The 15,618-nt window shown below is 47.7% G+C and overlaps 1 protein-coding gene across 1 annotated transcript in view; it reads left to right on the top strand.

Annotated features, from left to right (window-relative positions):
* tek (TEK tyrosine kinase, endothelial) overlaps positions 1–15,618 on the top strand; it is a 167,289-nt gene that overhangs the window by 55,122 nt on the left and 96,549 nt on the right. Inside the window, exon 2 of the mRNA XM_070886697.1 lies at positions 12,745–13,053. Within this exon, the coding sequence (XP_070742798.1) occupies positions 12,745–13,053 (309 nt within the window). The remainder of the gene's footprint in view (positions 1–12,744; positions 13,054–15,618) is intronic.

Genomic DNA, 15,618 nt, shown 5'->3' with positions numbered 1-15,618 from the left:
TCTGTCACGGGTGAAGGACATATTGGCAGAGAAGTGCAAAGCTATACTGCTGACCAGTTGTGGGCCTGAGGTCTACTGCCTCATCAGAACTTGCTGGAACCCATGAAGGCCAAGGATAAGACACACAATGAGCTGGCTGAACTAACTCGCGACCAACTAAAACCAAAACAGAGCATCCTCACGGCCAGGCACAAATTCTACACTCCCTGCAGACCTGAGGGCCAGGAGATTGCAAAATATGCTGCCGACCTCAGGAAACTTGCGGCACCACGTGATTTCGGCATGCACCTCAAAACATAGAAACATAGAAACTTAGAAAATAGGTGCAGGAGTAGGCCATTCGGCCCTTCGTGTCTGCACCACCATTCAGTTAGTTCATGGCTGAACATGCAAATTCATTACCCCATTCCTGCTTTCTCGCCATACCCCTTGATCCCCCTAGTAGTAAGGACGACATCTAACTCCTTTTTGAATATATTTAGTGAATTGGCCTCAACAACTTTCTGTGGTAGAGAATTCCACAGGTTCACCACTCTCTGGGTGAAGAAGTTTCTCCCCATCTCAGTTCTAAATGGCTTACCTCTTATCCTTAGACTGTGACCCCTGGTTCTGGACTTCTCCAACATTGGGAACATTCTTTCTGCATCTAACCTATCTAAACACGTCAGAATGTTAAATGTTTCTATGAGATCCCCTCTCATTCTTCTGAACTCCAGTGAATACAAGCCCAGTTGATCCAGTCTTTCTTGATATGTCAATCCCGCCATCCCGGGAATCAGTCTGGTGAACCTTTGCTGCACTCCCGCAATAGTAAAAATGTCCTTCCTCAAGTTAGGAGACCAAAACTGTACACAATACTCCAGGTGTGGCCTCACTAAGGCCCTGTACAACTGTAGTAACACCTCCCTGCCCCTGTACTCAAATCCCCTCGCTATAAAGGCTAACATGCCATTTGCTTTCTTAACCGCCTGCTGTACCTGCATGCCAATCTTCAATGATGTACCATGACACCCAGGTCTCATTGCACCTCCCTTTTTCCTAATTTGTTACCATTCAGATAATATTCTGTCTCTCTGTTTTTACCACCAAAGTGGATAACCTCACATTTATCCACATTATACTTGATCTACCATGCATTTGCCCACTCACCTAACCGATCCAAGTCACTCTGCAGCCTCATAGTATCCTCCTTGCAGCTCACACTTTCACCCAACTTAGTGTCATCCGCAAATTTGGAGATACTACATTTAATTCCCTCGTCTAAATCATTAATGTACAATGTAAACAGCTGAGGCCCCAGCACTGAACCTTGCGGTACCCCACTAGTCACTGCCTGCCATTCTGAAAAGTACCCATTTACTCCTACTCTTTGCTTCCTGTCTGACAACCAGTTCTCAATCCACATCAGCACACTACCCCCAATCCCATGTGCTTTAACTTTGCACATTAATCTCTTGTGTGGGACCTTGTCGAAAGCCTTCTGAAAGTCCAAATACACCACATCAACTGGTTCTCCCTTGTCCACTCTACTGGAAACATCCTCAAAAAATTCCAGAAGATTTGTCAAGCATGATTTCCCTTTCACAAATCCATGCTGACTTGGACCTATCATGTCACCTCTTTCCAAATGCGCTGCTATGACATCCTTAATCATTGATTCCATCATTTTACCCACTACTGATGTCAGGCTGACCGGTCTATAATTCCCTGTTTTCCCTCCCTCCTTTTTTAAAAAGTGGGGTTACATTGGCTACACTCCAGTTCATAGGAACTGATTCAGAGTCTATGGAATGTTGGAAAATGACTGTCAATGCATCCGCTATTTCCAAGACCACCTCCTTAATATTCAAGGATGCAGACCATCAAGCCCTGGGGATTTATCGGCCTTCAATCCCATTAATTTCTCCAACACAATTTCCCAACCAATAAGGATTTCCCTCAGTTTCTCCTTCTTACTAGACCCTTTGATCCCTTTTATATCCGGAAGGTTGTTTGTGTCCTCCTTAGTGAATACTGAACAAAAGTACTTGTTCAATTGGTCTGCCATTTCTTTGTTCCCCGTTATTACTTCCCCTGATTCTGACTGCAGAGGACCTACGTTTGTCTTTACTAACCTTTTTCTCTTTACATATCTATCGAAGCTTTTGCAGTCCATTTTAATGTTCCCTGCAAGCTTCCTCATATACTCTATTTTCCCTGCCCTCCTCTGCTGAGTTCTAAATTTCTCCCAGTCCCCGGGTACGCTGCTATTTCTGGCCAATTTGTATGCCACTTCCTTGGCTTTAATACTATCCCTGATTTCCCTTGATAGCCACGGTAGAGCCATCTTCCCTTTTTTATTTTTACGCCAGACAGGGATGTACAATTGTTGTAGTTCATCCATGCAGTCTCTAAATGTCTGTCATTGCCCATCCACTGTCAACCCTTTAAGTATCATTCGCCAATCTATCCTAGCCAATTCACACCTCATACCTTCAAAGTTACCCTTCTTTAAGTTCTGGACCATGGTCTCTGAATTAACTTTTTCATTCTCCATCCTAATGTAGAATTCCACCATATTATGGTCACTCTTCCCCAAGGGGCCTCGCACAACGAGATTGCTAATTAATACTCTCTCATTACACAACACCCAGTCTAAGATGGCCTCCCCCCATAGTTGGTTCCTAGACATATTGGTCTAGAAAACCATCCCTTATGCACTCCAGGAAATCCTCCTCCATCGTATTGGTTACCAGTTTGGTTAGCCCAATCTATATGCATATTGAAGTCACCCATGATAACTGCTGAACCCTTATTGCATGCACCCCTAATTTCCTGTTTGATGCCCTCCCCAACATCACTACGACTGTTTGGAGGTCTGTACACAACTCCCACTAGCGTTTTTTGCCCTTTGGTATTCCGAAGCTCCACCCAGACCGATTCCACATCATCCAAGCTAATGTCTTTCCTTACAATTGCATTAATTTCCTCTTTAACCAGCAACGCCACCCCGCCTCCTTTTCCTTTCTGTCTAGCCTTCCTAAATGTTAAATACCCTTGGATGTTGAGTTCCCAACCTTGCTCACCCTGGAGCCATGTCTCCGTAATGCCAACCACATCATATCTGTTAACTGCTATCTGCACAATTAATTCGTCCACCTTATTCCGAATACTCCTCGCATTGAGGCACAGAGCCTTCAGGCTTGCCTTTTTATTACACTTTGACCCTTTAGAATTTTGCTGTAAAGTGGCCCTTTTTGTTTTTTGCCTTGGGTTTCTCTGCCCTCCACTTTTACTCTTCTCCTTTCTGTCTTTTGCTTCTGTCTCCATTTTGTTTCCCTCTGTCTCCCTGCGTTGGTTTCCATCCCCCTGCCATATTAGTTTAACTCCTCCCCAACAGCACTAGCAAACACTCCCCCAAGGACATTGGTTCCGGTCCTGCCCAGGTGCAGACCGTCCGGTTTGTACTGGTCCCACCTCCCCCAGAACCGGTTCCAATGCCCCAGGAATTTGAATCCCTCCCTTCTGCACCACTGCTCAAGCCACGTATTCATCTGAGCTATCCTGCGATTCCTACTGTGACTAGCACGTGGCACTGGTAGCAATCCTGAGATTACTACTTTTGAGGTCCTACTTTTTAATTTAATTCCTAGCTTCCTAAATTCATCTCGTAGGACCTCATCCCGTTTTTTACCTATGTCGTTGGTACCTATATGCACCATGACAACTGGCTGTTCACCCTCCCTTTTCAGAATGTCCTGCCCCCGCACCGAGACATCCTTGACCCTTGCACCAGGGAGGCAACATACCATCCTGGAGTCTCGGTTGCGGCCGCAGAAACCCCTATCTATTCCCCTTAGAATCGAATCCCCTATCACTATTGCTCTCCCACTCTTTTTCCTGCCCTCCTGTGCAGCAGAGCCAGCCACGGTGCCATGAACCTGGCTGCTACTGCTCTCCCCTGATGAGTCATCCCCCTCAACAGTACCCAAAGCGGTGTATCTGTTTTGCAGGGGGATGACCGCAGGGGACCCCTGCACTACCTTCCTTGCACTGCTCTTCCTGTTGGTCTTCCATTCCCTATCTGGCTATGTACCCTTTACCTGCGGTAAGACCAACTCACTAAATGTGCTATTCACCTCATTCTCAGCATCGTGCATGCTCCAGAGTGAATCCACCCACAGCTCCAGTTCCGCAACGCGATTCGTCAGGAGCTGGAGATGGATACACTTCCCGCACACGTCTCCGGTGTCCCTGATTTCCCACATGGTACAGGGGGAGCATAACACATGTCCGAGCTCTCCTACCATGACTTAACCCCTAGATTAACTTAATTTGGCAACCACAGAGCTAAAAGGTTACTTACTGAAATAGAAGAGCTACTAACCAATCACCAGCCAATCACTTATGATGGAGCATTGCGAGACATCTTAATTCTGGGAATTGGCCACAAGGGCCTCCTTCACAAGCTATTACCTGCCGACATCACAGTCAACCTGCAGACGGCCATTAGCATCAGTCAGGCGTTCATGACCTCGACCTGCAGCACCAAGCAAATTATTCATCATGTGGACTCAAACCCGACAAGTACTGTACACAGAATGGTGCTTTTCACAGGCAAGACTGTAGAATGTGGCTCCGCCCAGGGCAGGGAGCACAGACCTCAGGGTTCCAGAACTCAGAGTCCGCTGAGGGGTGCTAATCGAGTAGCATCATGCTGGCGTTGCAGAGGAAACCATAGGGCTCACCAGTGTTGGTTTGCTGAGTACGTATGCAAAGCCTGTAACACGAAGGGCCACCTCCAGCGTATGTGTAAAATAATTATGACTCACCATCTAGCAGAGGAGTTGGTAGATGAATTTGAATTCAGCTGGGAGTATGATGATTTGGCCAGGGAGGCAGCTCAGCCCCAAGAAGAAGTTTATGGAGTGTATACCTGCACCACCGATTGTCCTCCAGTGAAGATGAAAGTCGAGATAAACAGCGTTCCAGTCTTCATGGAAGTGGAGACAGGAGTGAGCCAGTCAGTGATGAGCCAGGATGCCTTTGAGAGGCTATGGAACGAAAAACGACCCGAGCTGATTCCAGTACAGGAAAAGTTGCGCACCTACACCAAGGAGCTGATCCCAGTCCTTGGTAGTGCGAATGCAAATGTAATCCATAATGGCGTGGTGCACAAGTTACCTCTGTGGATTGTTGCAGGTGATGGTCCAACGCTACTCGGAAGAAGGTGGATGGGGAAGATCCAGTGGAAATGGGAAGACCTCTTCACTCCAGCAATCAATGTCCCCCATGATGTGTATAGATCACCAAATAGTAGTAGTGAGGTTGGGGACAGCATCAAACAAGAAATAAGTGATGTGTGCAATAAAGGTACAGCAGTAATCATGGGTGACTTTAATCTACATATAGATTGGGCTAACCTAACTGGTAGCAATGTGGTGGAGGATGATTTCCTGGAGCGTATTAGGGATGGTTTTCTAGACCAATATGTCGAGGAACCAACCAGGGAGCTGGCCATCCTAGACTGGGTGATGTATAATGAGAAGGGACTAATTAGCAATCTTGTTGAGCAAGGCCCTTTGGGGAAAAGTGACTATAATATGGTAGAATTCCTTATTAAGATGGAGAGTGACAAAGTTAATTCGGAAACTAGGGTCCTGAACTTAACTTCGACGGTATGAGATGTGAATTGGCTAGAATAGACTGGCAGAGGATACTTAAAGGGTTGACGGTGGATAAGCAATGGCAAACATTTAAAGATCACATGGATGAACTTCAGCAATTGTACATCCCTGTCTGGAGTAAAAATAAAACTGGGAAGGTGGCTCAACCATGGCTAACAAGGGAAATTAAGAATAGTGTTAAAACCAAGGAAAAGGCATATAAATTGGCTAGAAAAAGCAACAAACCTGAGGACTGGGAGAAATTTAGAATTCAACAGAGGAGGACTAAGGGTTTAATTAGGAAGGGGAAAATAGAGTACAAGAGGAAGCTTGCAGGGAACATAAAAACTGACTGCAAAAGCTTCTATAAATATGTGAAGAGAAAATGATTAGTAAAGACAAACGTAGGTCCCTTGCAGTCGGATTCAGGTGAATTTATAATGGGGAACAAAGAAATGGCAGACCAATTGAACCAATACTTCAGTTCTGTCATCACAAAGGAAGATACAAATAACCTTCCGAATGTACTCGGGGACAGTGGGTCCAGTGAGAATGAGGAACTGAAAGATATCCTTATTAGGCGGGAAATTGTGTTAGGGAAATTGATGGGATTAAAGGCCGATAAATCCCCGGGTCCTGATAGTCTGCATCCCAGAGTACTTAAGGAAGTGGCCCTGGAAATAGTGGATGCATTGGTGATCATTTTCCAACAATCTATCGACTGCGGATCAGTTCCTATGGACTGGAGGGTAGCTAATGTAATGCCACTTTTTAAAAAAGGAGGGAGAGAGAAAGCGGGTAATTATAGACCAGTTAGCCTGACATCAGTAGTGGGGAAAATGTTGGAATCAATTATTAAAGATGAAATAGCAGGCCATTTGGAAAGCAGTGACAGGATCGGACCGAGTCGGCATGGATTTATGAAAGGGAAATCATGCTTGACAAATCTTCTGGAATTTTTGAGGATGTAACCAGCAGAGTGGACAAGGGAGAACCAGTGGATGTGGTGTATTTGGGCTTTCAAAAGGCTTTTGACAGGGTCCCGCACAAGAGATTGGTGTGGAAAATCAAAGTGCATGATATTGGGGGTAATGTACTGGCGTGGATAGAGAACTGGTTGGCAGACAGGAAGCAGAGAGTCGGAATAAACGGGTCCTTTTCGGAATGGCAGGCAGAGACTAGTGGGGTGCTGCAGGGCTCAGTGCTGGGACCCCAGCTCTTTACAATATATATTAACGATTTGGATGAAGGAATAGAGTGTAATATCTCCAGGTTTGCAGATGACACTAAACTGGGTGGCAGTGTGAGCTGTGAGGAGAACGCTAAGAGGCTGAAGGGTGATTGACAGATTAGGTGAGTGGGCAAATACATGGCAGATGCAGTATAATGTGGATAAATGTGAGATTATCCACTTTGGGGGCAAAAACATGAAGGCAGAATATTATCTGAATGGCGGCAGACTAGAAAAAGGGGAGGTGCAATGAGACCTGGGTGTCATGGTTCATCCATCACTGAAAGTGGGCACGCAGGGACAGCAGGCAGTGAAGAAGGCAAATGGCATTTTGGCCTTCATAGCTGGGGGATTTGAATATAGGAGCAGGGAGGTCTTACTGCAGTTGTACAGGGCCTTAGTGAGGCCTCACCTGGAATATTGTGTTAGTTTTGGTCTCCTAGTCTGAGGAAGGACGTTCTTGCTATTGAGGGAGTGCAACGAAGGTTCACCAGACTGATTCCAGGGATGGCTGGGCTGTCATATGAGGAGAGACTGGATCATCTAGGCTTTTATTCACTGGTGTTTAGAAGGATGAGGAGGATCTCATAGAAACATATAAGATTCTGATGGGACTGGACAGGTTAGATGCGGGAAGAATGTTCTCGATGTTGGGGAAGTCCAGAACCAGGGGACATAGTCTTAGGATAAGGAGTAGGCCATTTAGGACTGAGATGAGGAGAAACTTCTTCACTCAGAGAGTTGTTGATCTGTGGAATTCCCTGCCGCAGAGAGTTGTTGATGCCAGTTCATTGGATATATTCAACTGGGAGTTAGATATGGCCCTTACGGTTAAGGGGATCAAGGGTATGGAGAAAAATCAGGAAAGGGGTACTGAAGGAATGATCAGCCATGATCTTATTGAATGGCGGTGCAGGCTCGAAGGACCGAATGGCCTACTCCTACACCTATTTTCTATGTTTCTATATCTATGTTTCTATGCTCAGAGACAGAGAAAAACCTCACCTTCACTTGGGCCAGGCACCAGAGAACAGACCAGCGCAGCACCTGAGGTACAGACCGTCCATCATGACTGCGTGGCAATGATCCGACCGGAATGACCTAAAAGTACCTTCCCGGCTCCAGTAGCAGGAGTTCTGGGGAGGAAGATCGAATTCACAGGCACTCTTCCAGCTTTTGTGGCAGAATCGCGGGAGAGAAGGATCAAGTCTGTCGACCAGAAGCAAAATGGCGTCCCTGCTGCAGCGAGGTGCAGCGTGGGTGAAAAAAAAGATGGCCACAGCCATATCACGAGGTGCAGCGCTGAGGGACCAACACGTGGTGTCTAACAAAGGATTTTATTGGGGTAAAGCCAGCAGAGTTCTCTTAAAGGAGACCTGCAACCAACTGAACTTAGTGACATTGTATGCATGGCAATCAATGTAATGAATCGATTAAGATTGTGAATAAAATGTTGCGAGATGTTGGTACCAGTCCTAATGTAAAGAACAAAATGTTGTTGCGAGATGTCGGGAATGTGGTGTATGTAGCACACAAATCACTTGACTCCACACGGTCTGGTGTTAATCTAACTGCTGTGACCTTCGTCCTTTATTGTTCAGCTCCAGAGTGCCTCTCAGGTGTGGTGGTCAGCCTTTTATATTGCCTGTTGTAGGTACTTCCAGGTTTCCCACCACAGTGCCATCTGTGGTGTACCATTGTGCTTATATTACATTTAAGGTACCAGGACGATACACACATCAATACATAACATCACACTTCCCCTCCACCAGGACGCAGGACGACGATACACACATCAATACATAACATCACACTTGTCCAACGGAAGGCAGGTAGGCATAGACAGTGCGTTTGTATGGTACATGTTATCTGGTACATTAACTAGTTATTGACTGGTAACGGATCCCTGATTTTCTTGTTAGCCCTTATCATTAATTGTACTTCATATCCATTATTTTACACAAATACTGTGGCCATTCAGCATTAAAATATTAATTCTTATTATAAATTCGCCATCTCACATTAACATAGCTCATTTTAGACTCGCTGTGCCTTACAGAAGTCCTTTGTGGGACCACCACATGGTAAGGCCCTTTTAAGACTCCCGGGTGCATTTCCTTTTTAAGGCGCCATCTTTGATGCAGGAGGATTCCACGAGGCTGCTCCTTGGGCGCCGCCATCTTTGATGCTCTGTTGCTCTGGACCGAGGCCGCAGCAATCTTGCTCTCCGCCGCTCCGGATGCCCTCCGCCGCCACAACCTCCGCTGCCACCAGACTTGCCGCCTTTCCTGCGGCCGTTGTTGTCGCTTCTCCGGCGGCCACCGTAGCCGCCTCCCCTGCGGCTGTCGTGGCCCCTCCAGCGGCCGCACTTGCCGCCTCCCCCGCGGCCTCCATAGCCGCCTCCCCTGCAGCCGCCGACCTCCAGCTGCTGCCACCGCCCGACTCTCCCTCTGCGTGGGCCCCTCCGATCCGCTGGCCATCCTGGATCCCTCGCACCCCGCCCGCAGCGCCCCGCCGGCTCACCACTCTCTTCCTTCCCCCCCCCCCGCACGAGGCCCGCCTCTGCAGGGCTGCTTGCCTGTGGGGGCTGAGGCTGCAGGATCTCTGTGAGGTCCGGGGCTGGGACTTGCCTGTGGGTGGATTGAGGCTGCAGCTCCAGCTCGGTCGGCGCTGCTCTCTGGGGACCCGGGGCACGGCAGCACCCTGGGGAGCAGCAGGCTGTGGAGTGGTGAAGTCTTCCCAGCTCCCACGGACCGTCCCCATCCACCTCCGGCCGAGGAGCGTCGGCCCATCACCTGCAACGACCCACAAAGGTAAACTGTGCGTCTCGTCCCCGTGGGATACCTGCACCTCCGCTCTGCCAAGAACAGGTATTAGTTCCCTGGTGTAGGTATGCAGCTTCGCCGTGACCGGGACCAGCTTGTGTCGTGCAGCTGGGTTAGTCCACAGTTTATCAAAAGTTCTCCGACTCATCAACGATGGACCCGAGCCCGTGTCCACTTCCATACTCACAGGGACTCCATTGATATTTACTTCCCTTATCACTGGGGGCGAATCGTCGGTATATGTGTACAGTCCCAACACTTCATCATCTTCTGCCTGCTCCTCGCTGGATGGTGGATCATCTCCCATCTCCTCAGCTACATGGTAAGTCCGATTTCTTTTACACATACGCTGAAGGTGGCCTTTCGTGTGGCAGGTATTGCATGTGTACTCCGCAAACCTGCACTGGTGAGCCCCATGGTTTCCTCCACAGCGCCAGCATGGTGCTGCTTGATTGGCCCCCCTCAGCGGACTCTGAGTTCCAGGACCCCGAGGTCCATGCTCTCTGCCCCGGGCAGAGCCAAGTTCTGCAGTTTTGTCCGTGGTGGGCGCTATCCTGTGGACAGTGCCTGCCGGGTTCGAGACTGTGTGGATTATTTGCTTGGTGCTGCAAGTCGAGGTCATGTGTGCCCGGCTGATGGTGATGGCCTTTGTCAGAGTGACTGTGGGTTCCGTGGCTAACAGCTTGTGAAGGAGGCCCTTGTGGCCAATCTCCATGACGAAAACGTCCCGTAACGCCTCGTCAAGGTGTGCGCCAAAATCACACGGCGCCGCGAGTCTCCTGAGGTCTGCAGCATATTTGGTGACATCCTGGCCCTCAGGTCTGCAGTGATGGTAAAATTTGTATCTGGCCATGAGGATGCTCTCCTTCGGTTTCAACTGGTCACAAATGAGTTCCAGTCAGCTCCTCGTATGACTTGTCCCTGGCGCTCCCGGGTGCCAGCAAATCCCTGAAGAGACAGTAAACCTCATCTCCACAACTGGAGAGCAATATCGCCTTACGCTTATCTCTCATTGCGTCCGTGTCCTCCGTCAGGTCATTTGCTGTGAAGTAGTACTCAAGCCTTTCCGTAAAGGCCTCCCAATCATTGCCCACGGTAAAATCCTTTAGCGAGCCCAGAGTAGCCATGGTTGCGTGGAGTTCGTCCGCTTCCTTGTCGCCAATGTGGTGTATGTAGCACACAAATCACTGACTCCACACGGTCTGGTATAAGTCTAACTGCTGTGACCTTAGTCCTTTATTGTTCAGCTCCAGAGTGCCTCTCAGGTGTGGTGGTCAGCCTTTTATATTGCCTTATGCAGGTACTTCCAGGTTTCCCACCACAGCGCCCTCTGTGGTGTACCATTGTGTTTATATTACATTTAAGGTACCAGGATGATACACACATCAATACATAACAGGGAATAGAGTGTCCCCAGAATGAGCAAGCGAGTGAATTTGGGAGGGTAAAGGCGCTGATCTTGATGTCCTGCCCCAGGTGGCCCCACAAGTTATAGGCCAGCAACCTTAGGAGGGTGAAGACACTGATCCTGATACCCTGCCCCAGGTCTATCCCACGCTGCAGGCACCCGATGGCACTATTCGCCACGGACCTGGAAACGTAAACGGTGCCAATACTCGCAGTCGGCCGCTGTTGCCCACCACCCGGGTGTAGACGGTGCAGCCCCCAGACCCAGTCGCTACCTCGGCCATGTCCAGGAGCGAAAGGTCAGAACTAACGAGTTCCCCAAACGGGACCTGGAACAGCCAGGTTCCCAACACCATTAGAGAGCAGGCAGAAGATTCTGCAGCCCTCAAAGGAGGACATGGAGGCCACATGCATCTGTGGCTCTGCCCACCACTAGGCAATGGCAAAGGCCCTGAATCCTTGCTAGGTGAGCGAACTAAGCTCACCCCACTAGCAGGGGACACAGCACCATTATCAGACGACTAGGACCCCATCCGGTTGTTCTGGAACCTGCGTCCTCGCATACCTGTACTGCTACCTCAGTACTTACCATGACTGAACCATGAATGCAATCTATCCAATCCTGGTGCATGACCGCAAAATATAATAATGTAAGTCACTGAACCAAGATGTCATGATACAAACTGTAACTTGCTTTCTTTGTACTTACACTGTGTCTGATTCTGTATGTTAATGTAATGAGCCTGCTGCATGATCTCGCTGTGGGTGGAGGGGGGGTGGGGTGGCGCGGGGGCAGGGGTGGAAATGGATGTAGCCATGGACACACACATGGAGCACACCCAGAACCCACTGGAACCTCCACTGTATCATCGAACCATCCAAACTGGTAACCACTACCCAACGTTGTGGCAAAAGGATTGGGGGCTAACAGGGAGAGAGCCAAGCCAAAGCACAGCCAAGATGCAAGGGCTTTTGGCGCTTAAGTCTGGGGAGAGCTAAGCCAGAGCACATAGTGCAAAGGTAATCGGCACAAAGGACAAGGGGGAGAGTGATGTTATATATGCAGACTATAGATATACCCTCTGTGTAGTCACTGTATCGTTGCATAAGATGGAGACTTGTTACCTGATGTACCATCAATAAGGTTTACACTGTGCATACACTATTCTGGCACCACTCGAGGGTGCAACTGGTGGAGACCGGGGTTTCCTGCCCCTGTGGCAGAGGCTGTCCACTAGAGGGTACTGCGGTGGGAGACCTGAGGGTCACCTGCAGAGGTGTGCAGGGCCCAGTATAAAAGGCTGCCCACCAAGCTTGTGCCTCACTCTGGAGTTACGAGTAAAGGACCAAGGTCACTACAGTTTGAGTACAACACATTGCTTCGTGGAGTCATTCATAAGTGCATTACAGACTTAACAATCAAATTGCTGTTTGTGGGAACTTGCTGTGTGCAAATTGGCAGCCATATTTCCTACATTTGAACAGTGACTGCGCTTCAAAAATATTTCATTGGCTGTGAAATGCTCTGGGACTTCCTGAGGGTATGAAAGGTGCTATCGGAAAGAAAGTCCCTCTTTCTTTTGTTTCTCTGTGGATTCAACTCTCTTCTAATGTATACGTTTGTGTTTGACTCCAGGCTTAATCGAGGCATTGCTGGACTTGACATTAATAAATTCAAGCCCTCTGATCTCCACCTCAGAAACCTCGTTGCTATGCGTTCCTGGTGACATACCTGTTCCAGACCAGGTTTCCATAAGAGCACAGGATATTGCAGCCTTCCCTGAGTTGCTAAGAAGCCAGCTGGAGCAGAGCAACACTAAAAACTACTCTTCAAAAGTTGTGTGGAGAAAGGAAAAGAAACATGATTGCATTGGAGTATTCTTTTGTGAGGGGAGATTTAAAGAAGAAGTCACCAGAATAACTACAGTTAAGATGTCACAACAAGGTAAACACTGACACATTCTGGAGACGAGATTCTATTGTGATGACTGGGATCAGTTTTGGCCAGGTGTGCTGTTCATGGATTGTATTTAGTCTATTGGCAGGATTTGTAGCTGAACCTTGAAACTAGTTATGGCCGTTCTTTCTAACTTTTTGTGCCTAGTGTTCTGATGCGTCTAATTTTTATAAGAACATAAGAACATAAGAAATAGGAGCAGGAGTAGGCCATATGGCCCTTTGAGCCTGCTCCGCCATTTAATACGATCATGGCTGACCCGATCATGGACTCAGCTCCACTTCCCTGCCCGCTCCCCATAACCCCTTATCCCCTTATCATTTAAGAAACTGTCTATTTCTGCCTTAAATTTATTCAATGTCCCAGCTTTCACAGCTCTCTGAGGCAGCGAATTCCACAGATGCACAACCCTCAGAGAAGAAATTTCTCCTCATCTCTGTTTTAAATAGGCGACCACTTATTCTAAGATTATGCCCTCCAGTTCTAATCTCCCCCATCAGTGGAAACATCCTCTCTGCATCCACCCTGTCAAGCTCCCTCATAATCTTATACGTTTCGATAAGATCACCTCTCATTCTTCTGAATTCCAATGAGTAGTGGCTCAACCTACTCAACCTTTCTTCATAAGTCAACCCCCTCATCCCTGGAATCCACCTAGTGAACCTTCTCTGAACTGCCACCAGAGCAAGTATATCCTTTTGTAAATATGGAAACCAAAACTGCACGCAGTATACCAGGTGTGGCCTCACCAATACCCTGTATAGCTGTAGCAAGTCTTCCCTGCTTTTATACTCCATCCCCTTTGCAATAAAGGCTAAGATACCATTAGCCTTCCTGATCACTTGCTGTACCTGAATACTACCCTTTTGTGTTTCATGCACAAGTACCCACAGGTCCCGCTGTACTGCAGCACTTTGCAATCTTTCTCCATTTAAATAATAACTTGCTCTTTAATTTTTCCTGCCAAAGTGCATGACCTCACACTTTCCAACATTATACTCCATCTGCCAAGTTTTTGCCCACTCATTTAGCCTGTCTATGTCCTTTTGCAGATTTTGTGTGTTCTCCTCACACATTGCTTTTCCTCCTATCTTTGTATCATCAGCAAACTTGGCTACGTTACACTCAGTCTCTTCTTCCAAGTCGTTAATATAAATTGTAAATAGTTGGGGTCCCAGCACTGATCCCTGCGGCATTGCTGGACTTGACATTAATAAATTCAAGCCCTCTGATCTCCACCTCAGAAACCTCGTTGCTATGTGTTCCTGGTGACATACCTGTTCCAGACCAGGTTTCCATAATAGCACAGGATATTGCAGCCTTCCCTGAGTTATTGATTGCCAACCATAGAATGAACCATTTATCCCAACTCTCTGTTTTCTGTTAGTTAGCCAATCCTCTATACATGCTAATATTACCCCCAACCCCGTGAACGTTTATCTTGTGCAGTAACCTTTTATGCGCCACCTTGTCAAATGCCTTCTGGAAGTCCAAATACACCACATCCACTGGTTCCCCTTTATCCACCCTGTTCATTACATCCTCAAATTTGTCAAACTTGACATCCCCTTCATAAATCCATGCTGACTCTGCCTGACCGCATTTTGCTTTACTAAATGTCCTGCTGCTGCTTCTTTAATAGTGGACTCCCAACATTTTCCCAGCCACAGTAGTTAGGCTAACTGGTCTATAGTTTCATAGAAACATAGAAAATAGGTGCAGGAGCAGGCCATTCGGCCCTTCGAGCCTGCACCACCATTCAATATGATCATGGCTGATCATGCAACCTCAGTACCCCACCCCTGCTTCCTCTCCATACCCCCATGATCCCTTTAGCCGTAAGGGCCACATCTAACTCCCTTTTGAATATGTCCAACGAACTGGACTCAACAACTTCCTGTGACAGAGAATTCCACAGGTTCACCACTCTCTGGGTGAAAAAGTTTCTCCTCATCTCAGTCCTATATGGCTTACTCCTTATCTTTAGACTGTGACCCCTAGTTCTGGACTTCCCAACATCGGGAACATTCTTCCTGCATTTAACCTGTCCAGTCCCATCAGATTTGTATATGTTTCTATGAGATTCCCTCTCATTCTTCTAAATTCCAGTGAGTATAAGCCTAGCCGATCCAATCTTTCCTCTTTTGTCAGTCCTGCCATCCCGGGAATCAGTCTGGTGAACCTTCGCTGCACTCCCTCAATAGCAGGCACATCCTTCCTCAGATTAGGAGACCAAAACCGCACACAATACTCGAGGTGTAGTCTCACCAAGGCCTTGTACAACTGCAGTAAGAACTCCCTGCTCCTATACTCAAATCCCCTCGCTTTGAAGGCCAGCATGCCATTTGCTTTCTTTACTGCCTGTTGCACCTGCATGCCTACCTTCAATGAACCATGACACCCAGATCTCGTTGCTCCTCCCCTTTTCCTAATCTGTCACCATTCAGATAATATTCTGCTTTCCTGTTTTTGCCACCAAAGTGGATAACCTCACATTTATCCACATTATACTGCATCTGCCATGCATTTGTCCATTCACCTAACCTGTCCAAG

This window comes from Pristiophorus japonicus, chromosome 1, assembly GCF_044704955.1.
Source record: "Pristiophorus japonicus isolate sPriJap1 chromosome 1, sPriJap1.hap1, whole genome shotgun sequence".
Classification (NCBI taxonomy): Eukaryota; Metazoa; Chordata; class Chondrichthyes; family Pristiophoridae; genus Pristiophorus; species Pristiophorus japonicus.
This window is presented reverse-complemented; position numbering and strand designations above follow the sequence as displayed.